General features: G+C 39.0%; 2 protein-coding genes across 8 annotated transcripts in view; one reads left to right on the top strand and one right to left on the bottom strand.

Moving 5' to 3' along the window:
- ARFIP1 (ARF interacting protein 1) overlaps window positions 1–11,688 on the bottom strand; it is a 40,476-nt gene extending 28,788 nt beyond the window's left edge. For 3 of the 7 annotated variants that reach the window (XM_005486358.4, XM_074541148.1, XM_005486360.4), the window contains exons 1-3: window positions 11,547–11,679; window positions 7,206–7,285; window positions 3,299–3,400 (exon numbers count right to left, since the gene is read on the bottom strand). In XM_005486358.4, coding sequence (XP_005486415.1) covers window positions 3,299–3,400; window positions 7,206–7,283 — 180 coding nt within the window. In that variant the 5' untranslated portion in view covers window positions 7,284–7,285; window positions 11,547–11,679. Of the gene's footprint in view, window positions 1–3,298; window positions 3,401–7,205; window positions 7,314–10,756; window positions 10,826–11,546 lie in introns of those variants that run through there. The other 4 variants (XM_026792952.2, XM_005486359.4, XM_014266567.2 and 1 more) reach the window with 4 other exon arrangements.
- TIGD4 (tigger transposable element derived 4) lies at window positions 11,685–18,286 on the top strand. The gene has a single exon (XM_014266523.3). The coding sequence runs from the start codon at window positions 11,726–11,728 to the stop codon at window positions 13,439–13,441; it is 1,716 nt and encodes a 571-aa protein (XP_014121998.2). The 5' UTR covers window positions 11,685–11,725; the 3' UTR covers window positions 13,442–18,286.
- The last annotated feature ends 5,390 nt before the right edge of the window (window positions 18,287–23,676 follow it).

The raw sequence follows: 23,676 nt of genomic DNA, 5'->3' as shown, positions 1-23,676 counted from the left end.
TACATTAATTAAACTAAAATTACCCTGAGTAAAAATCTAACTATGTCAGTCAACATAGCAAAACCTAAGAGATTAACTCAGATATTGCAGGCAGAATGTGAGTGACAAGGCTAGCATTTTTTTCAGAAGGCAAAAAACAAGAGAATTGACCTTATCTATATGTGCAGTCTAGCAATAAAATTACAGAACAAGACCGTGAACACATGCACTCAGATTCATCAGATCCCAGATCTTATTTCGTAATTCTAGTAAGACAAATTGAAGACACACAACGAAGTTCATTATCTTTTTTCATCCTGTAGTTTATTACTGGTTTTATATGCATGCTTAACTATGATTTTGTTCTCATGAAAGTACAATAAGAACCAGGAGGAGAGCCAGTAACAAAAATTAGATTAAATAAATTCAGGCTCAAACTGATAAGAATACCATGTAGATTTTGTGCAATACTTTAAACATAATAAATTGCTTACAGATGCTTGAATATCTTTACAGGCAGATCAAATATTTTTTGAAAAATTTAGTTTATACCTATGCAGCTCTCACACTATATGGCATGCTTTTGTATATTGGAATAATATACTTGAATATAGCAATAATATACTTTCCTCACTCCTTCCTACTGTCCTCAGCTACCAATAGCCCCAGTCACATTAAAACACCACTATGCTAATCACATGATTCCAACAGTCCAAAACTGGGCTGTGGAAGTCAGGGATAATTGAAGTAAAACAAGTGAATAATATAAACTAGCCAGACTTTTTGTACCTTGGGCTTTCTTATACAAGGTAATAACAAAAACTTTCAATTAGGAAATGTTGGAGCGTTCTGTCTCACAAATACCCAAACAATAGCAAACAGTTCCATACATCAAGTTCTTAAAGCTCAAGTGAGATCTAACAGAGCTTGGGGAGTTGAAAACCACTATGTGAAGCTGTTCTGTACTGAAAGAATGTTAGATATTCGATCCAGTGACGACTGAAGCTACAGCTTTTTTCAGTAAAAGAGTTTCCATCCTTCATATGGGCAGGACAAAACTTGTCTGAATTCCACAGGCATGTCATATTAGAGAATTAGAATGTAGCAGCATATTTCTGACTGAGATTTTACAGTTAGGAAAACACTAAAGTTACCTTTTAAATATGTATTATACCAAGAAGATGCACCAATTAATGCTATGTCACATTCCCACAAAAATGGAACTAACAAACTTCCTTCTGAAGTGACATTATGACAATCTATGCCATCTGAAATTCAGCAAAACTAATGGCATCCTTCTTTAAAGAAGGAGCAACCCTACTTGTCATTTTCAGGTAAATACATTTGCTCTGCACTGCCTCACAAAATGAAATACTTCTCATGCTTGAATGCATATTAATACTGCATTTGGTGAAACACAAATGTGCATTTTCGTGCCTGAGCAGCTCATGGATGAGGTCTCATGGAAGTGCCAAACAGAACACAATTTTAGAGGAAAGTGCAGTTTTTTAATCAAAGAATTCTAAAGAAAAGGTTCTACAAATACCTCTTCACTTAAAAATATGCAAAAAGTCTTGGTGGCAAAATAGCTGCAGAAGACTAAAAAGTACAGAACAAGTAGTATTTTGTTCTTTACATCTGAATTGTACAGCATCTAGATAACTATTTCCCTGCTCATACACATAAGGAAGCAGGAAATTAAATAACTTTGTTCCCCAACTTCCCAAGAAGGTGTAATCAAAATCAGCACACTGGAGTGCTCTAAACTCTACTGTGGTCACATGCTCTTACTGACCACTGTGGTAACAGTACAAATTAGAGTGGTCAGGATTTCTTGTCCCTTTCTCAATTGACTTCATAAAAATCAGTACTTGGCTTATCATTTCCATAAATTGTAGGAAAAAAGACCCCAAAATTCTTGTGGTGCAGTGCATATTGCTTTAGGTTAAAGCAAAAAATTACCTGGCAAGGAAAAAAAGAGAAAGCATGGCATTAAGCATAAGAAATAACAAACATGAAGCAAGATGAATAGAAGCTAAATATTAGAATTTGAGACTAACAGATTAGTAAACAGACCCAGATGTTAATTCCAAGAAGTTTATTTTCTTTGTTTTGTTTATAAGAAGCCTTGATTATCACATATTCTGACTTCAGGTCACACATGCAGGTGTGAACTTGTACAAGACGGTTCAAAAAAAATAATTGAAGTGCACTTCTTCATTGATCTCAGAATAAGCACTGCGAAAATAATTACAGCAAGTTCAAATATGCTGGCAGAGTACAGGTTTTTCTGCAATTTGACCAAAGATTTGACCCATTTTTGTCAAAGTAAAAGTTTCAAAATAAAGTTGACTCCAAGCCAGCAAAACGATTAGCATGCAGGAAAAATCTACTCCAACTTCCACATATGGCCATAGACAAAAACCACCTTAAAATTCCAGCTTTACATTTTGCCTGAGCACAGGCCCTAATGCAGTCACCAAGAGTGCAAGTTCCATTTGCTGTACACAAGTGTTGCATGCCCTGCACTGCAGAAGAATCACTACGTAAGGAAAAGGTAACTTAGACAGCAGTCAAGTCACAGCAGCAGCAAGATCATCAAGCTTCAAATTACTAAGTCTGTTTCCCCGCTTTGAAGTGAACCCAAACTCCTTACCACTTCAAGATGCATTTCCCAAGCTGGTCTCCCTAAACATACATGTTCACAGAAATGTAGTTTTAGCTTTATTTCATTAAACACTGTACTAATTTTAACATTATGTCACTGGTAGATCTTAGTTGAACAACAAACCTTATGAAGGTTCCCCCCGCTAATCAGCATTTTAGTAAAACAGAATAAAATGCTGAAGTTCTGCTTAGTATTTCTTTTAAGAATAATTCTGCACTGCAAGTCAGTATGGAACTGTTAAGACTTAACAGCTTTTTTTAAAACCTAAGCCTCAGCAACTATCTAGTAAACGTGGACAATTCCAAAGGAAAATCCAAATAAAAGGAGCCCGATCCCAAATTCCACGGGCTGTGTCCCAGCGCCCTCTGCTGGACGCCCGGGCCCGAGCAGAACGGATCGTTCACCGGCACCGGGCGGAGGGGGAAGAACTCGGCCCCTGCCACCACGAACGTGCCTTTCGCACAAACACAGGTCATTGCAATATGCGACCACACTGTGCTAGTTCAACTCTTGTAATTATCGCTGAGCTTCAAAGGCGTTTCTGCAGTAAACCTCCAGAAAACTACGTCAAGTGAAGACTGCTATGCACCGAATTGTAACTTCAGCATTTCTGATAATGGTACCATAATAGACAGCAAAGAAAATTCTGACCCTGTTAAAGCTGTGTTCATGAGAATCTTCCAGCTGTCCATTGCTAGTCACAGGAATTTCTGCCGCTGAATTTTTGGGAGATTCTTGAGCCATTGCACTTCCCTGTAAAAAGAAACAGGTTAGCATTTGTCTTACATTTTCAATAAGTAATCCATATGAAAATATTTGATGTATGGGTTTCATAACAGTTGATTTTATTTCAAACTCCAACTGGAAATACTCTGATATACTCAGTCTGTATATGTTTATTTAATCACATCATTGAATCACAGTAATACTCTAGCACAGCTCAGGCAGAAGTTATTTAAAGTTTCCAGTGCTAAGAGCAAAGGAAAACGAAAATTTAATCCATTGGCATTGGGGGAGTAAGACACAAATGAGGCATGGGCTCAGACAAATGTTTTACACACACACTGGAGCCTGAGATCTCAAATTATAATGAGCTTGGCTAAAACAATTGCACTAGCAATTAATAAACAATAAATACTAGAGAAGAGCAATACATTTAATTACGTGTTACAAGAAAAGCAATGATTCCAAATTTTAAAATAGTTTCAGCTGCTTATTATTTTACCATAATATAGTGCCACCTTCTGACTAAGCTGTTGGTATGCAACTCTCATGAAAAAGGGCCCAAAAGTACCAAGAGAATTCAGGACTCAAAGTTAGTTTCAAATGCAGCTGCATCACGAACAGTAGCAGCAGCTGTGTTTCAAGTACACTGCTTTCAAGTTCCACCTAAGGTATAGCCTTGCAGAGACATTCCCAGCAGAACTGCACATCATTTACAAGCACCTGAAGAGAGAATGGCAGCTTAACACTCCAAAATTAAGAGGAAGTGAAAATTCCATCCCTTTGAAAAAGCTGCTCCTAACTCTGCAAGGCAGCTTCACCAGTCATCTAAAGTGTAAACAGAAGAAAAATCAACATACAACCAAGGCAGTGCTTGTTCACTTACATAAAAGTTGTCTCAAGCCCTCAAACCAGCCCGTACACCTGTGCTAGACTGGCAAGACAAGGCGTACCATCAACAGGTACTTGAGAGTAGGTACCCTTATACCCTTAAAGCTCTTAAATCATCCAACTGAACCAGCTCTTTTCAGCCCAAGGGTCAGGAAGAGGCACAGCCTGAGATCAGGATCTGAAGTACCATCAGCTTCTTCTACCACACGTGAAGCTTTACAGAGTATGAATATAACACAAAGATTTTACTGGTACTTAATGAGCATCACTTGCATCATTCTTAACTCGAACTTCTGTCATACCCCATTACTAATATTTCTTCCACTTTCACATATCACCACTTCAATTACAATTGTGAGCCTGATTTCCTTTATTAGTCTTGAGGCTTCTCAGGATTTTTTCTAACTAGTCACTGTTTGTAAGCTCCATTAAATGTGCTTCTACTGAAGCACACCAAAAGGTCTATGCTTATTTTAGGAGTACTTTTAAAAGAGTAATTTGTTTCATTTAATAGAATATAGACTATCTCAAGTTGTAAGGGACCAACAAGGATCATCAAGCCCAACTCCCTGCTCCTCACAGAGAGCTGCTATACAACAACATCAGACTAGATGCCCTAGTTACCTGCCACATCACATTTTGATTTGGGAAATCTGTCCAATAGCTCAAGTTTCTTAAGCTTGCTCTACATCTCATATGTGCTTCATTAAGCTCTAAGGCTGCTAGGAACTACACTTCTACTTGATACGGTCAACTGAGGTATTTTTCAAAATGCTTGGCCTGTCACAGCTACTTGCATAATACAGAGGCATTAGCATAGGCCACGTTCAGTTCACAGCTACTTTTGTTCCTCTTTCCACAAATTATCAGATAACACAGTTCAAAGGGAAAGTCCTCTTCTATCAAGGGGCACTTTGCTAGGGATCATAAACAAAACTACATCTCTAATAAAAGGAAAAACACCTTGACTTAGGTGCTTCTCAACAAGAATCTAAAATAATTTTGCAAATATTGACATTGATATATTTTTATGCTTTTATTCAGAGATCTACATGCTCAAAGCACATGCACACATCTCTAATAAATACATATATTAGGAAACAAAAATTCATCAGCTTCTCTGGAAAACTAGAAGCAATTCACCTTTTTTTTTGCATTCCTACTTGAGTCAGACCTATGTATCTAGTTCAGAGAAAGCAAAAAATTACTTGCTAATGTCAGTTCCATGCTACTTTTGAACTACAACAACTTCCCATTGCTGAAAACGGGACATTTCACCACTCTACTGTCCATTCTCTACTGTGAACCACACAGTGCCTCACTTCCCCAGCACTCACTTGACTACAGACACCACACACAACTCACTAGCCTGGCAATAGACCTCTTCACCAGGTTAATTTTCCAGCTTCGGTGAGCTGAATCAGTTTGCAATGAGGTCAGACAAGCACCCAAGCCTTGAAATGAGCAGCTGAAAAGGGGAAGTGCAATAAACTGCTAATTTAACTCAGACATAACAAGAAACCATCATCTCTATTTTAGTTAACAGTTTAAGCTTGCACTGCTGTCAAGAACCACTCCTTGCCCTTTTCCCCCAGCAGCTTTCACCATCCCTTCAGCTCCCTCCTGAGCCAGAGCAATGTATTTGCACAGCAAACAAGATTCCGGAAACACTGCAGATCAAAAGAAAGTGACCTGTGCTCAGAAAGAGGATGGGTCATTTTTCCACTCCCATCAAGTCTCCCGTGCAGGCACACCTCCAACACCTGCACCTCTGAAACAGAGCAGGCAGTAATGCAGTGAAGAAGCCACTGAGAATGGAGGACTGCCCACAGCACCAGAGTGCAGCACCTCAAAATACTTACTCTGACTGTAGGCTACTGCCAAATCCAGCAGCCACTTCTCTTTACCTCTGGATGTGCGTTCCTGTAACTCCACACAACCAGGGTAAGGTTATTGATCTGAGAGAAAACTAAACCACCACACCACAGCACCATTTCTGCTGAAATAAGGAGTATGATTGCTGAATCAAGTGTCTCTTTGGCAAGTGTAGCCCACAATTGACTTAAACTAAGCATACAAAGAAATTGATTCCTCAGAAGAAAGTTTATCATATGTATAAACAACCTGAAATAAATCTAAATAAGTTCCTAAATTTGTATTGATGCATTAGACATTAATTAGACTAGAGGAAAATATTGCATTTCAGATGCATGTTTTATTTTGAAAAAATAGAATGTCCTTCGGTAACAATCTATGTTTTCTTCGTACATCTATGTTTACAAATATCAGATCTGGAAATACACTAAAGAGAAACATTATTCTGTTTTTACTGAAAGTTTAAAAACAATTCACTGTCACTAAAACTCCAATAGTGATAAAGTCAGCATTACTTGTTTTCATTTTTACTCTAGAACAGTCAGGAAAATGTTGACCCTATCTTTCTGAAAGAGCATCCCAAACACACCTGATTAGCTAAATAATATTGGGAACCTTAGGAATTTGTTCGTAATTCAAATCTGTCACAGACTTCTCCATAGAGAAGGTGCAAACTGTATCTGCTCTCAGAGAAAAAAGATTCAGTCCTTCTGCAGTAGATAAAACACCTTGTTACAGTGAGGTTACACAAAGATTGATGCCTTTAAATACCAACCCTTTCTTCCTGCAATACTCACACATTTCAGATTCTACCATTCCTAAATCTATTCCATTTACAAAACAAATACTGCAGCACAGCAACAGGCTACTGGCTGAAGTAATCCTTTGCTATTAATTCATTGGACTGTTATTAATGGTGTCTCAAAACCAACCCCACCCATTCAAGGTGCTGCGCATGAACTCATATACCCATACTAACAACACTGTGCTATGTAAAGCAGAATTTTTGGGAATCTGAAACTTGTTAGGATTGGTTGATTTTACACTAATATAACTATCACCCAATCACCTCACAGCCAGACTGGATCTCTTCTGCAGATGGATGAGACTCATCAAGTGTTGTGGATTCACTGCTGTGTTCTGACATACCTGAAAACCAAACAGGTTTGGCATGCATTAATTGAAGTGAAAGGAGCTGGATGCTGCACCTCACAGAAACCAAAGCAGGCTTTCAGAAAACATTTATTTTACAAGTTCTGCTAAAGCAAAGTGAAACCTCCTTTTTTGATAGTGACCAGGCCTTCAGCTCTCCAAAAATCTAAGAGGGATTAGGAATACAGTCTAGTGTAAGCTTCCACTGCCAATGCAACCTTTCCCCACAGACAACTAAACTTGCAACATAAAACCCTGGAAGTCAAACAAGGTTCTTCAGGTGACATATATCCTGCCACTTGCAACAGTACACTGACTGTATCCTACCATTGCAAAGATCACCATTTTGTTAAGGTGTAAGATTTATCCAAACATTGCAAGATTACACTAATGCTAAACCACTGAAACTTATTAAGCTGTTAAATCTGGTGTGTTTACTGGAACAGAATCCCTTTCATTTTAGCCTCAAAAAGATCTCAGCTGCAGAAGCAAAGAAAATTGTTAACACTAAGCACATGAGAAAGAAATCAACTCTGTGATTATAGTGATCATAAAAGGTGAATTACATACACAATTTTATCTTAAGTATTAAGAAATTATCTCAATTTGATTCCAAATAGCTGGTAACTACAGGTGACACCACAATTCACTCAGCTGTTTGAGAGGAGGAGACAACCAATCATTAAAAATTAATTAATCTGCCAGTATTGCATACAATCACACATGACTTCAGTTCATTAAGTCTTGCACTATTTCATACATATTCAGACACATACCAGATTAAGAAAATTTATAAAGAGATTGCTATTTGTGTTTATATTGTATTTCAAATTCCTGACCTATAAAACATTCTAACTAAGGCAAATAATTAATAAGGTAAGCAGCTCACATAGCAAGGGAAATAAAATAAGGACACAAAGGCTGAGAAACTGAATCACCTAGATCATCTAGATCATATTGCACTGGATAACCTATCACTTTATTTTGGAAAACCAAATACGTAAAATAAGAGATTTTCTCCAGAAAAACAGTTCATTCAGGGCTACCACTGAATGAAGCTGGATTTTTCTAGGATCAGTATAAAACTCCCTTTGAGGTAATTAAGAAATAAGTTTAACATCCTTATATAGCTTCCTAAATTTTTCAAATTTCATGGAAGACTGTACAGCAGAGATGCTGTTTGCCCACATGGTCCTGTTCAAACTCTGCTTGTGGCTGAAAACCTCTGTGCTTAACAGCTTATTTCGGAGTAGCTAAAACAATCACATGATAGAATAGGACAATAAGTGCTATTTCCTTGCTCTACTTGTTAAACAAAAAGTTAAATTCATCTTGTGGTAGAGCCTTCTTTAAGACAATCTGTTCTTCAGTTCTAGCACATCAGTGTTCCTGGAGTCATATTTGTTCATCACATACAAGCCTATGTACCACAGTAACACTGTTCTAAACTATTAAATGCTACAGGCAAAAACATTTTTGATCGATTTAAGAACTTTTGATAGATTTAAGAAGCTAGGGGCAAGAACCATCTCACAAATCCACCTAGAAGACACTGCATAAAAGCAAATAATTTCTTAAAACCCAAATGAATTCAGCATTTATGTTAGAACACCCCTCCATGATCAATATTTTGTAGAGTTCTTTTCTTACAGGTAGTCTAACAGTTTCAATGCAGCTCTGCAGGATCACAGTGATCAATTTTAAAACATAAGAAGGCGAAAAAAATGTAGATTAAAGGTGTCTTTCATAAAAAGTTCAACTGCACCTTCAAATTTAACTACAGAACTTCCTCATTACTGCTTTCACAGAAAAAAATGGGGATGTAAGCATCAAATACTGGATGCAAGGATGAAAACTTTCTACATCTTCACCAAGATTCAGAAGTGAAGACACTCATGTGAAATTGTGGTAATCACAACATCTACACACATCTATCATTTGAAGTTCCACTACAGAAATGCACACAGACTTTGGCATCTCTGTAGTTCTTGCAGGTGCCAGACAAGGGGCTGTTCTTTGTAAGAAGCTGCTAATCCCCAGAACAGCATGGATTGTGTTACCCAGGGCTTGGTCTGTTTCCTCACTAAAGCAGCCACAACTTTAGAACACATTAGGTGACTGCTGTACCAGGACATTTGCTACCATCTGCTGCAATAGAACAACTCAAAGAGATTATCCTTGGAAAAAACATGCTTGATCCATATTCGGTTCCACAAGAACCAAACCTGTCCACATCACTCCTGCCCTTCTGGGTTCTCTTTTACCCCCCATCCCAATCATGCAAATCCACACAAACACTGCACCACAGCAGAAGAGAAGACACAGATCAGACTGAGAATCATTCCCCTCACAGTGCAGCTACCTTAAATGCATACTGGATTACAGCCTCAGTAATTTCAAGGTTTGCTCATCATAAATAAAACCACATGATTTTTGACTCCTGGGGATTTAAGTATCACTTTTTCAACTGGCAAATAAATAGCAAAACAAAGCAAGAACTTATAAACAACATAGTGAGCTTCCTCTAGGACGAAAACATAAAGAGACATTTAACCATTTATAGTAAATGGTTATAAGAGCATACTTATGTACTTTTCATTAAAAAGGCAAATTCATATTTGCTTATTCATGAAAATATGAAGTAAATGTCATCAACAATAAATTAATTTTGAGTAAGGAGTATATTCCTCACATACTTACATCACTTAGGTAAATGATTGATGGTCTCAGAAATGAGAACTGTGGGATTCTCAACAATCAGATCAGCTTTTCTAAGCAAGATTCACTGGTTCCTTCACTTACTTTTCTCCTAAATTAATTGCCAATAAGGCAACAGCAAGACACCTTATGTCTAAAATTAAGTTTATTAGACACTTTCATTGTTGTCTTACTACTTAACTGCATAAAGAATGTAAATTTTTGTAACACTGAAGAAAATCTCTGGTAGAAAAATGACCATTTTAATGACTATTTCAATTTCTAACTAAGACACTTTCACTAATTCTTGTCAAGATAGAGATCAACCACCTTTTTTTTTTAAAAAAAGTACTATACTATAAAAGTAATACTTTTTTTAAAAAAAGGTACTATAAAGAACTGTATTAAACACTTCCTGCTGCAATCACACCATAGTTTCTTCTTAATGCTCTTGAATTTCCTGGTTGCTCCACTTGCAAGATCTAATTATGCTTGGGAGTTACAAGACATGATGGAGAAGACGACTGGAGAACAGGGGTGCTGCTGACTTTCACATTCTCCATGCTACATCAACCCGGCTCTAAACAATTTAAAGCTCTGCTCATCTCCAGATTAGCTGAGCCATGGGCTGCCATTATGGTTTCAACTTGTACCAAATCAGAAAAAAACAGCTGATCAAGCTACTGCCTCAGCTTCCAGTTCTGCCAAGCTAACCCTCTTCTGTGTTTCTTATTCCTGACATTTTAACTGTGTGAGTACACATGCACATACCTACATAAACATAAACACGATTCAGAAAGTTTTGGAGTTGCACTGATCAAATGACATCCTTCTCCAGCCCTGCAAAAAGAACCCTTCTGTTATCTTCTCTAGAGAATCAACTCTAAGTAACAGAGCCACCGACTGCAAAGTGATAACTCCTTGCTACCTTTTCCACCAAGCATAAAAAGCACACGTGAGAAACAGAAACTACATCCTGGGCTGGATGTTCAGAATGATCCCCTCCAAAGACTTTCATGCAATTAAAAGCTATTAGTGGCTTTTGGTTAAAAATAACCCATTAGAGCGGTACTATAAGAAATTCTGGAAGAACTGCCACTCCTTTGGACACAATTACACATGCAACACCTGCTTGTCGCACAACACCAAAGCGCTTCCATGCTTTAAGAACAGTAAGCAAAACACAAATTGGCACACTTAAAACAGTAATTGCCAGGGTGTGGAATAACTCCCAGGGGCACAAAATTTACACAGCATCTAGAGCTTTCTTCCTCCACCAACACACAGCTTCCCTCTCTCTCTCTCTCGTGGAACCCGCCTGCTCCCGAGCAGGGCGCTGCTCTCCCTGTGCTGCCGCCCAGCACGCCCGCACCGGGCCGTACGCGCCGGGCCGACCCTGACCCGCCGGGCGCTGCCGGTGCCCGGGGAAGGGCGGCCCGGAGCCCGGCGAAGCGCGGCCGCCCCCGCGGGGTGACACGTCGGACGGGACGGAGCGGGAGGCGCGGCCTGGCCCTCCCCGAACCCGGGCCCAGCGGCTGCCCCGGCCCGGCCCGTCCCTCACCTGCCGGCGGCGCGCTGCGGCCCCGGGGGCGTCGTGCTGCGGGGGACGGCAGGGCAGGACGGAAGGAGGGAAGGGGGGACGGAGGAGGCCGGGCGGGGCGGCGCCGGCGGCCCCTCTCAAGCTTTATTTTCTTCCTTCTCCGGTGGCAGCAGGAGCCGGAAGCGCGGGGCCGGAAAGGGATGACGGCGGCGGCCTCTCTAGGCCGTCATGTCTATGGTCGCAGCCATGGCAACCACCGCCGGCACCGCCCGGCAGGCTGCGCCAGCCCCGCCGAGCCGAGCCCCTGCGGTCGGGGCCGGAGCGGCAGGGAGGGAGCCCGGCCGGCTGTGGGCGCGGATGAGCGCGCCCGGGAGACGCTGCTCCGTGCCATGGCAGGGGCTCTGCCCGAAGCCACAGTGAGGAGGAAGAAAAGCATAACTATCGAGGAGAAAATCGACATCATAAGCGCGGTGGAGAGCGGCGAGAAAAAGGCGGAGATTGCAGCCAAGTATGGCATCAAGAGGAACTCCCTGTCTTCGATTATGAAGAATAAGGAAAAAGTTTTGGAAGCCTTTGAAACTTTGCGGTTTGATCCTAAAAGGAAAAGACTGAGGACTGCTTTTTATGCCGACCTGGAGGAAGCGTTGATGAAGTGGTACAGAATTGCACAGTGCCTGAATGTGCCGGTCAGTGGCCCCATGTTGCGCCTCAAGGCGAATGATTTTGCCCAGAAGCTTGGACACAGTGATTTTAAATGCAGCAATGGCTGGCTCGATCGATTCAAGTCGAGGTACGGTTTAGTTTTCAGAGCTCAGCCTGTAGAAGCAGCTGCTACTCCTGCAGTGGGTGCTCCAACTCTTTGGTACCAAAATGTACTTCCTTGTTATTTAAATGATTATCAGCCAAAAAATGTGTTTCACATACAGGAGACTGGGTTGTTGTATCAGATGTTACCACCTAACACGTTTACATTTAAAGGGGAAACTTTTTCTGTAGGCAAAGAAAGCAAAGAGAGCATCACTGTAGTGGTGGGTACAAATATGGATGGCTCTGAGAAACTCCCACTGCTCATTATAGGAAAAAGCAAAAGTTCACACTCTTTCAAAGATGTGAAATCGCTGCCAGTGGATTATGAAGAAAATGATAGGGCATGCATGACTTCAGGAATCTTTGAACAGTGGATGCACAAACTTGATCATGGATTTCAAGCACAGGAGCGCCGAGTGGTTATTCTTGTTGATTTTCTCCCAGCTCACACAGAAGTAAAGAACCTGAAGTCTGTCAAATTAGTGTTCCTTCCTCCAGACTCTTCTTCATGTATAGCTATGAAAGAAAGGATTATCAGAAGTCTGAAGGTAAAATACAGGCACTGTCTTATCAAGAGATTTGTTGACTGTGTAGAAAGTAATAAAGAGTTTAGGCTGACCCTTCCTGGTGCAATTGAGATGCTGTACCTGTGCTGGAGGAAAGTAACACCAGAGACTATTGCAAAAAGTTGCAATGGAGCAACTTTCAAATTAGAAACTGAGACAAATGAAAATGACAGTGAAGTTGAAAGTGATTTGGATTTGATTGCACATGCACGGGCAGCTGGAGTAGAGTTTCCAGAAGGTTTGTCTCTGGAAGAATATGCAGCTATAGATGATGGCTTGGTCACTTATGAAGTGCCCACAAATAATGAAAGAATGTGTGCCAAAGAAAGTGCATCAGATAAAGCTGAGACATTTGTTGGTGATGAAGATAAGGATGAAGGTGATCAACTTCAGGGAGCTGAACAGCTTTTACCATCCAAAAATGAGGCTTTGAGTGCTTTGGATACCCTTCGAAAGTTTCTCAGAAGTCAGGACACAGATGATTCTCTTTATGATTCCCTAGCTGACTTGGAGAATTTTATTCAACATATAGCATGTGAATAAATATTTTAGTAAAGTGGGAAAGCATGTAATTGGAAAAAAATTATATAATCAAAGATAGTTTAAAAGCAAGCATTGCTGAACTGTTCTCTGGTATGTTTTGCTCAGGTGCGTAGATGAACATAACAAAACTATGAAAAAAGGGCTATGAACTGAAATTTTCCACAAAATCAGGAGCAAATAGCATATATTTGAGGTGAAGAGAAGGAGTAAGCTGAACCCTTAAAATGCTAAATTTAATTAGTACAGTGGAGGCAAAAAAAATTCTTTGAGCAGTTTGGTGCACTCAGGATAAATTGTTGACCACTTGGAATTCTTTCTTCAAGAGACTAGCACTTCTACACATCAATAATTTCACTGGTGTTTTTGGAGTTTTGACAGTGGAGTCGTAAATATTTATCCCTTTGGTGCTTTTGATACATAAACACAAAATTGAATAACACAGAAAATACATGTTTAAATTCTGTGAAGTAAGGCATTTTAAAAAGAAATATTTTTTGCCCTTTATCAAGAATTCTGGCCATCTTTACTCATGCAGCAGATGATGAACAGCAGAAAGTTACTACAGCTTTGAATGTGCTGTTTTGTTTTCTTAAAACTGCTCATGTGTGGATACACTCAAATGGCATAATCATTTATCCAAGAGTCAAAAGACAAACAAACCTTTACTTCAAAAAGGAAGGTCATTCTCTCCTTTTCAGCCTTTTTGGTGCATAGGTTTGATGTAGGTTTTTTTGTGCAACTCCATGTATTTCTACAGGAATTAAACCCCAGTATCTGGAGTAAAAACCTCACTGAGCTCTTGTTTTATTTTCAGTACTTGGAGGCTTTGCTGTAGGATTCAATGCACTAATGTGGTTTATCACTACCAGTGCCATTACCAAGGGTGCTGCTTGCATGACTGCAGTGTGAAGTTGTGTAAATCACAGGACATTTACATGTCTTTGAGTATGCATTTCAAACAAGGTAATCATATCAGAGCCAAAACCCACAGTGTATATGACCTTCTGGCTTTTTTCAAAACATGTTTTAAATCTTTTCCATATCTTTAAATTGAATTTTTTTTCAAAATTTGGAGATAATATTTTTTCTAATTTAGAGGCCCTTTAGGAAGCCTGTGTAATAAAAAAATCTATTATGCTGCCTAAAATTAAACCATGAGAAAAAAAATCTCATGCATATGTGAATCTTCAGTCTTAAATAAATAGTTTGGCTATAGCTTTGTTTATTTTTTTGGGTTTTTTTTTTCTTCTGGTGTAGGACAGTTTATCCATTTTCATTATTGTGAAATCATTTCAGAAAATGTATCAGATTGTTGGAAGACAATGAAAATATTAGAGTTTGTGAGAAAAAACTTTTGGCTGTAAGAACATTTTACTAGAACCCCTTCCAAAAACACCCCACAAAATTCTGGTATCTTGTTGTGAAATATATTATGTAAATTCCATCCAAAGAATATTCTGAATAATTAAGAAATTTCTGTTGGAGTCCCAGTAAATAAAGTCCTACATGGAGATTTATAGAACTGGTGAAAAACATACTCCTCTGAATTCTCTCTTCTGGGTATTTGGTATTTTTAAACAGATGCAAAATCTTTTCAGTTAACAATCTGTGTCACGTTCTTCTTGCTTAAATACTTCAGAACAAGCTTACGAAAAGTACTTAAGCTTATTTGAAGTTCATCTAAATCCCACATACATCTGTAGATAATTTTTCTATAGTAATCTTCCAATTTAAAATAGATTCTTTGCAACAGCTTTTCCTGCTAAAGATAAGTTTAGGGGAAAGTTTCTCTTATCCATATAGTAAATGTGTAATTTGTTATAATTTGACTCCATGTGGTCCTCACTGGCCTGGGTTCCAGAAATAGAACCTCTCTGTTTCCTCCTGAGAGAATTCAGTGTGGAGGTGTTGGATCTGAATGAGGAAGACTCATGTATGTAAGCAGCAAATCTGGGTTAAACAAGTGTGCGCTCTACAAGAAGTAGAACTTTTGCAAGAAGAGGCTTGTAAAATCAGCAGATGGGAAGTAACATTGTTAGCTGGAAAGGAAGGAAATGAATTACTGAGTGTTTTCATACTCCCTCATGAAAGCAACAGGAAGGATTTACTAATTTGGCCTGGACTTTGAAGGTGAATTGTGAAACTTGCTTTAAAAAACATACAGCCTGTCAAAATCCTGTATCTTTAGAGAATTTATGACTTTTTCCTAGCCTCCTAGTTCATTCTGAGAAACCAAACTAAAATGCACTCACTGAAACTGGTTGTGTCAGACACTTTATATTCTAACACTATTGCTTTCAAAGTTACTTAGGAGCCCAAATATTTCTCCTCACTTGGATTTTGGTCACATTTATAGTGAGTGAAAATGAAATCCATTCTGAAGTTGCGACTTTTTCAGGTGTTTGTCATGGGGAGATGCAGACTCCCAGATCCGAAGTACAAACACTGGAAAAGGAAGCAGTGTGCTCTGTAAATGTTTGTCAGTTCAGCCTGTGCACACAGTTTGAGCTGGAGATCTCTTTACATTGTCTGGGTAACCACCAGCACACTGGTTTTTTACATCCTGGGGTGGTATCTTTTGGAGGGAGAGGAAGAATATACCTTTAGATTGCATCATATTTAAAATGAAGAACCTTTTCTTCAAAAGGCAGGTAGCTAAGGCTGTTGTTTGCTTTAATACTTTATTATAAGTATGGAAAATAAGGTGCTTTTTCTCTGTAGCTTTTCTGCCTCGTGCTATGGTTAGATAGTGATTATGTTCTTCAGCATCAAGTCACTGAGGCTGCTTTCGGTAACCCAAAAGAGACTTCTAGAAGTGGGAACTGAAAATATGAAGTTTTAAAAATATAACTGATGTCTAGACAAGGTCAAAATAGAAAAAAATATTTTGAAGATATGTTTGATATAATAAAAAACATCCTCAGATTCATTCTTGAGGTAAGCAATATGTAAAACAAATATACTCTTCAAAAATGCGTGTTTTTTGAAAACTGTTAGAAATATTACACTCTGATTTTTTTGTGTTTGTTTGTTACTGTATGTGCAGTTCTGGATACCTTTCAGATCTGTAAAATCTTCTTTTAAAACTGTTACCAAAAGGAAGATTTCTCTCCCCTAATGGTAAAAGGAAATAACAATTTTTGTACCCTTAGGCAAAAATGGAAGAGAGGAGGCAGTCGGGGATCCACAGGAGAGCAAACCATGTGTGCCTGTATATCCAAGATTTGTGACATTTTGATAGCTAAGCAATCATGGGAGTAAATAAGTCGATGGTTTCACATTATTACACAAATCTTGAGGATAATACTCTCAAACACACAGAATACTAAGTGATTTTAATTTTTATGTGCAATATTTTTGGAAAGTTAAAATGTAACATGAGAATATTAGTAAAATACCTCCAAGTTTTTTGGTGGTTGTGTTTATTGAAATGATAGAATAATATTGGCCTACTCAAGACTTACCTGAAATGTGTGGTGACTGGGCACCCATGGAATGTAATGACAGTTTTTCCATGTTGTTTTATTCCTTTAATATCAATAAAAGCTGGTGCTTCCTATTTTTGGGAGGCATTTGTTAAATGAAGGGTTTGCAAAGTTCTCATTGAGAATTGAATGCTGCTGTGGCCACAGAATAGATTTTATATTTATGCAAGGAAGTCAGTGTTTGTATCTAAATGTTTTATATGTCTGTTTTGGGGGGACCCTTCCTTGAAAATCAGAACAAAGCCTAGTCAATTAATAAGCAAACAAATCAAACTGAAATTTTTGCAGTGGGAGGAGTGACAGCATATTTCTGTTAATTCATGCTTTAACAACAGAAAAAAAATCTTTGCAACAGATGAAAATATAAAAACTTGATGTCTGACAGCCTGATTTTACACACATCATTTATACTGGTAAAGCAGTGTGGTATAGACATGTGATTCCCTTTTCCTGATACCACTGCACATCATTAGTTTATAGAAATGGGAATTCAGGTGTAGCTCATTTCCTTTCTTGGTAGCTCAGTTACTCTGTTTGAGCTGAATTTTCTCCTTTCAAATGTATCTGTTTAACTGCATTGGTCTAGTTAAAACCATGCAACCTCTGGGTTAAGGCAGAGTGGGGAAGCCAGTAGTGTCTTGCCAACTTATTCATAGCTGTGTCACCTCTGTTCTTTGAGCAGAATGGAAAAGTGCAAACTGCAAATTAGTGCTATCAGTAAAGTGAGCAAATAGCACACTGAATTACCAAATCTGTTGAGTGAGAATGTGCCGTGTTTTTAACAATTTTTAAATTTGCTTTCTGTGTTTTACAATATTTCAGCTGAAAGTCACATTCTCCCTACGCTTTCATGTCATGCTACCTCTGCCACAACATTCCAGCCTTGTGCATGAATAGCACCAAGGGGAACGGGTCACTCCCATCAACACACAGGAAGCCACAATCCATGTGAGTGGCTGTGTCACTGGGGAGGTGAGTTCCAGAGCTGGTTTGCATCCTCCTGCCCTTCCACGCTTGCATTGCTCTATGTGCTGTGCCAGCACTTGGCTGTAATCACCAAGGGAGTGACTCATCTGTCTGAGAAAGTTTGGTCTGATGGGATAACGCAACCTCACCCCAAAGGCCAAATGAAATAATTGATGGTTTATTGCTTGAAGACTGTGGGACCCAGGATTGTTGAGGAGGGCATTAAGATATCTCAGCTCTCCTGGTCCCTGCTCAGTAGCAAGGCTGAAAGAGAAGTTCTTGCCCTGGAGAAGTTCTTACAAAACACTCGCTATTCAAGAACTCTTTCAACATGTGGTAACTAGTTGTTGGATTTCTCGTCTGAAGTCAGCCACTTCTCTTGAGAGATGTACTCTCTATCATGCATGCAAGGAGACAACCTAATGAAAGCTCTGCTTTTCTTCTAGCAGCATTGGTGCCTCTATTTTTAACCTGTATAAATGATGCAATATGATACTTTGCTATTCAAAATTCTATTTCTTTCCCCTTCCACCTTTTATTCATCCATTGCCCGTATCATTTTATATTCATTGATATCCTGACAATTCTAATGTTAATGTTAGGATTGTTGGCCCAACCTTCTGGCACACTGCTTTCCTCCTTACACTCCCTATTTCTAATATTATCTTTTGCAGATTATATTTTTGAACTGTCTCATGTATCAGCTAGTATCACCCTCTTGGTACACATCCTCGTGATCCTAGGCCCTAATTTCTCCATTGCTGTATTTAGTGCCTTTCCCAAATCCCTGCTTCATTTAGCTAAAAACATTTATTATGTCATTATTTGTTTTTGTCTTTTCCTTTTGCAGAGAGGGTGAGCAGTGCTTTTTCCAGCAGTTCCCCAGAATGTCCAAGAGAACTGGTAACAAAACACACAATCTCGCTCTCCTTTCAGGTGTCTCCATTTTCTCTTTCTGTCAGTGGTCCCTTCTAACCTGTTCTTTTGAAATTCTCAATTTGACATTTAGTATCTTTGTTTAAACTGCTCCTATTTCTCATTCATCTCTTACCCCTACCTGCCTATATAGTATCCTTCCCACATTCCATTTTTATGTTTACATTTCTAAATATCATATTGCTACTCAGCTCTTTGGCTCTTTCTTCCTCCTCTTTTACTGGCCCCATCTCATATTTACACTACATTTCAAACTCCCTTTTCTTCCTTTCTATGATTTCATGTCCAGTTCTCTCCTCCAAAAACAAATACTTAACTCTTTCTGGAGACAACCAGTTTTTTTACTTTCTATCTTACTTGGCGTGTCTCCATGATATTTGTACATCAAATATTATGTAATGATTAAAAGTATGTCTTCTTCCCTAACTTTACCTCTTTGTATTTTTCCCCCATCCTTTATGCTTAGTCATTTCAAGTCTTGCCTTTGTTTGAAACTTTCTTTTGCACTCCTGATCACCAGCATAAATTTTATTCTTTTTTTTTTTACCTTGTAAAAAATAAACCCACAAAAAAAACCCTGCACAAAGACAGAGTTTAGGACTGTTTCTTGACATAGCTAACTGTGTTACAATGTTGTATTAAAAAGTCAGATTGAAAGCCAGCTCAAACATTAGCTAATATCTATTTAGGTTTTTATTTGAACTTACATATTTTGTTGTTTATTTTTGCTTTTTGCTATTTCAATAACTTTTTGTGAGACTTCAGGTGTTTGTGCCATGTGTAGCGAGCCCATATGGCCTGAGATCGTAGAGAAAGGCAGGTAGAACATAAAAAAGAAGGGGTTAAAATGCAGGGTTCTGGTCTATTGAGATTCCCCTGCAGGAACTCAAGGGAGAATTTGTAAGTCAGGTTAAGGAGAACTTTTTATTAAAAATCAACATTGATTGATGTTGATTTTTAATAAACAGCTAAATTATATATGGATATGAACTTACATATCCATATATAATTAATGGATATGTAAGGAGTCCATATCCATATATAATTTAGCTCACAGAAATTATTATGAGAGGTAACACCACAAGTTCTCCAAATTCTGGATAGCAAGAAATGGCCACCCACAATTCAGCTCCACTTCAAAACTGACACAAATTTGTGTTTGAGTTTTCTTCCCCAGAGCTAATGACACATGATCTGTGTAAGCTGTCACTGCCCTGCCCAGGGCTCATCAATGTTCAGTAAGCAAATAGACATTTGCCTAGAGACAAGACAAGGCTGAAAGAGCATTTCTGTGTAAGAAGGGTTTCTGCAGAGTCTAGACATTTCAGAAAGAGTCAGATGAGCTTGAAAATTGACATGGCTTTTCAGAAATTAACCAAGAGACACTTGGTAATATGAACTTAGGATCTGAATTAGAGATACTTATTATGTGCTGTTACTAACAACTGCTGATCTATTTTTGAAAAGCTGGCACAATGAATATCAGTTTTACTGCTCTGAGAAAAAGTATCTCTGAGTGTTACATGTATACTCAACACATGGCAAAGGCAAACAATTCAAATTTGAATTACGATTCAAGTTCTAGTAGAGACAAACCCTTAATTACCTGTGAGTGCTGAGGGTGACCAGACTCAGTGCATTATTCACTGAGCATCTGCAGAGAAGCAGGAGCAGATGTGGCAAATACTATAGACATGCAACAACAGGACAGAAATACAAGTACAGGCAGACAGAGCTACAGGCTCTTGGCTCTGCTTGTTGAATGAACACAAACAGCCCTCCAATCCCCATCAGGAGGCTTCCCCTACATTCCCCCTGTTACCAGCCCAATCTTTTCAAAAAGCAACAGAAATTTTCTTAGGAACCAAAAGAAATTTAGGGTTTGATAATTTTGTGCCAGATTGGCACTGTTGTTCTTCATATCCCTTCACCATAGAGAAGTTGGCAGCAGAAGTCCAAATAGAAAAGGTAAAGCTGAAGTAAATGTGTAATAAAACTTGTAGTTTTTTGTGTCCCATCCTCAACTGGCCTTCACTCATCTCATGTAGATTTAGGTGCCCTAAATCACACAACACCTTCGGAGCTTTGTCAAAGTGTAATCTGGTGCCAGCCACTTGCCTGCCAGAGCTAACAAGAGAGCATTTGGCAAACACAATGCTTGGGTGGCTAGAAATCATCCTGCAATTTCATCTCAAATATTTGTGGTTAAATAGCTGCAGTAAAATTACTTGACCATTCCCTAACAATATCTACAGCATTATTTAGACCCAGCCATAATGCACATGTGCAACTCCAAACCTGTATTCCTTGTGAAATGCCTGCATCACTGGGATGGCAGAGAACATCCAGGACAATGAGATTATATGAAACTTACATTGATGTAAGCTTCCTAAGGAATTATTTGAAATGGGGATTAGGTAGCTTTATGAATTTAAAACTTCCTTCAGATTTCTTTATCCACTCACCTCATCTAACAGGGGTTAAACCAGTAGCTTGCACTGGTGCAGCCTCACAAAGGAGATAATTTTGAAAAGTGTTCTTTTGGGAGGAGCTCTGCTAGTGTTCAGAGGCATATTGACCTGCAAGGATTAGGCAGAAATTTTGCAACATGTGGAAAGCAGCCCGTGGGATCCAGCCAGCAGGAGATTTAACTGCTGCTCTGCCTCCCAAGTGGGCTGAGCCAGCTTCTTATTAGGATGCTGACTCCTCAGGCAAGGCACATATTTGTGGGATTACATCCTCCAAAAACAGTAATGCAGGTACTGGTTTGCTTTTAATCATTCATCCTTCTCTCTTCTTCCTGTCTGCCATTCCAGCTCCTCAGAGATTAAAAATTCCCTGTCAGCCGCCTGCCTGATCCGATCAGTCCCCCAGTTTGGAAACCTGGGATGGCTCTGTTCAATCCACGTTCCTGATTTATAGGCTTTAAATATTGCACCTATATTTGCCAGGCTTTTCTTTTGTTTTGTTTCTGTTTTTTGTTTTTTTGTTGAGTATCAGATACTTGCATTCTCTAAAAGCATTTCCAGCTCTAATGGGAAAAGAACGAGTCTCTCTGTGTGGAGATAAAATGATAAGAATTTAAGCCATGCTGAGATCTGCCCTTACTTACATTTGAGAAGGGTGTAGACTCGGGGTAGGTGTGGATTGACCTTTGCAGACATGGTAGAAGGCATAAAGCTTCACAATTAAGTACTCAGAACCAAAATGGATTACTAGAGGAATTATATGTTCACTTCCAGGAAGCTTCTGTTTCCTATAGGATCACATCTACAATTCTTTCTGTCAGAGTTTCATCAGCAGCCAATAGCTAGGACTGACCTCTTTCATTGTTGTATCTCCTGTGAATGGCTGAATGCCAGGTCTCACAGAATTTTAGTATTTCTTGCCTCTTACTTAGGATACACCTAAGTACAAAACCTGTACCTTCTGACAGAGGATCAGGCCTCAGAGAGCAGGAGGTAGGCAAGGTAGCAGCCTGTCAGAACCATGATCTTCTCACTTCAGACCACACTTGGTGCACCTACACTGGCACAGGGGTGTGACTGTGGCATGGACAGATGCATAGAAGAGGCACCACAGGAGTTAAGGGGTATCAGTCTGTGTACTGCTACTAGGATATATAATTGGGCTGTTAGTACAAATAGTGAAGTATATATCACTGTCACAACTCTCCACAGCAACCAAAAAATATTTAGTAAAGGCGTGCCATCCTGTACTGCCATCACAGACACTAATCAACACACGGATCCACCTGAAAATGTGGTGCAGTGCATCCAACCCAGCTCTTAGAAAGGGATTTCTCCCCATACCAGACTCAATCAGAAAGCTAAATTTATGATCTTTTTTTATTCAGGTAGTCTTGCAGCACTACAGTCAGCTGTACTGAACTGAAAGTTAGATTTAAACACAGGGTGTTGAGAAGCAATGCTTTCTGCCACAAATGTCCCTTCCTGGGCTGTGACTGATGGCATTTTGGATGCTTATCAACAAAAAATTCTATCACCTGTATGAAGACTTAGTCTGAGATTAAATACACCCTATGCTGAGATGGGGGTTTCAGAGAAATAAGGATTGTAGGCAAGACACAATTCACAATTCCATCTGAAAATGAGGCTGCAGATACATGGATTTCCAGATTTCAGCATGGTTTCTGATTTCAGATTCTAGACAAAAGTGTAAAATTTCTGAAACAGCTTCCTTGGCACTTGCTTGAAAACTTCCTTGGCAAAGGCTGTTGAAAACTTTTTGAGTTTGCAATATGTGGGTTTATTGTAATCACCCAGACAAAGGGATGTATCACATATTAGCAGCTGTGATGGTCAAACCAGTATTAACAATGTAATGCCATATAGAAAGTGCTTTAACTGAATATTTTTTTAAAATATTTGTTTCAAAAATATGTTTATTTTCTAATAATCAGCTGTGTTTCATTGCTTCAGTCCTAGTTTCCACTTGCATAGAGGAGCAGACAAAGTGCCTTCAGGACCACTAAAAGATTTTGATTCAGGAGCCTGAAGTTAAACAGGCACAGGCTCAAAACACAGGCTGAGAGGCTTCCAAACAGCCTTAATTTAGCCTCACACTTGCACACACATTATAAATACAGTCTCTCTGCAGACTATCACACTTTTTTCCTTTAATATCTGTCTGGTTTAAAGCTGGATGCTGTTTCTTTAATTCTACTGGGACTATTTATATGCTTAAATATGTCCTCAAATTCTGCAGAGCTGGACTATGACAGGACTGGAGGCTGCTTCCATGATTTTAAATGTTGATTCATAACACTACACTAGAACAGAACATTTGGCTTAGGTCCTTTAAAGATATTTAAATTACAAACTATGG

The sequence above is a fragment of the Zonotrichia albicollis genome, chromosome 5 (assembly GCF_047830755.1).
Source record: "Zonotrichia albicollis isolate bZonAlb1 chromosome 5, bZonAlb1.hap1, whole genome shotgun sequence".
NCBI classification, from domain to species: domain Eukaryota; kingdom Metazoa; phylum Chordata; class Aves; order Passeriformes; family Passerellidae; genus Zonotrichia; species Zonotrichia albicollis.
This window is presented reverse-complemented; position numbering and strand designations above follow the sequence as displayed.

Bases quoted from the DNA above. Each gene is read 5' to 3' on its own strand.
- TIGD4 (XM_014266523.3), top strand. From the start codon at position 11,726: ATGACGGCGGCGGCCTCTCTAGGCCGTCATGTCTATGGTCGCAGCCAT.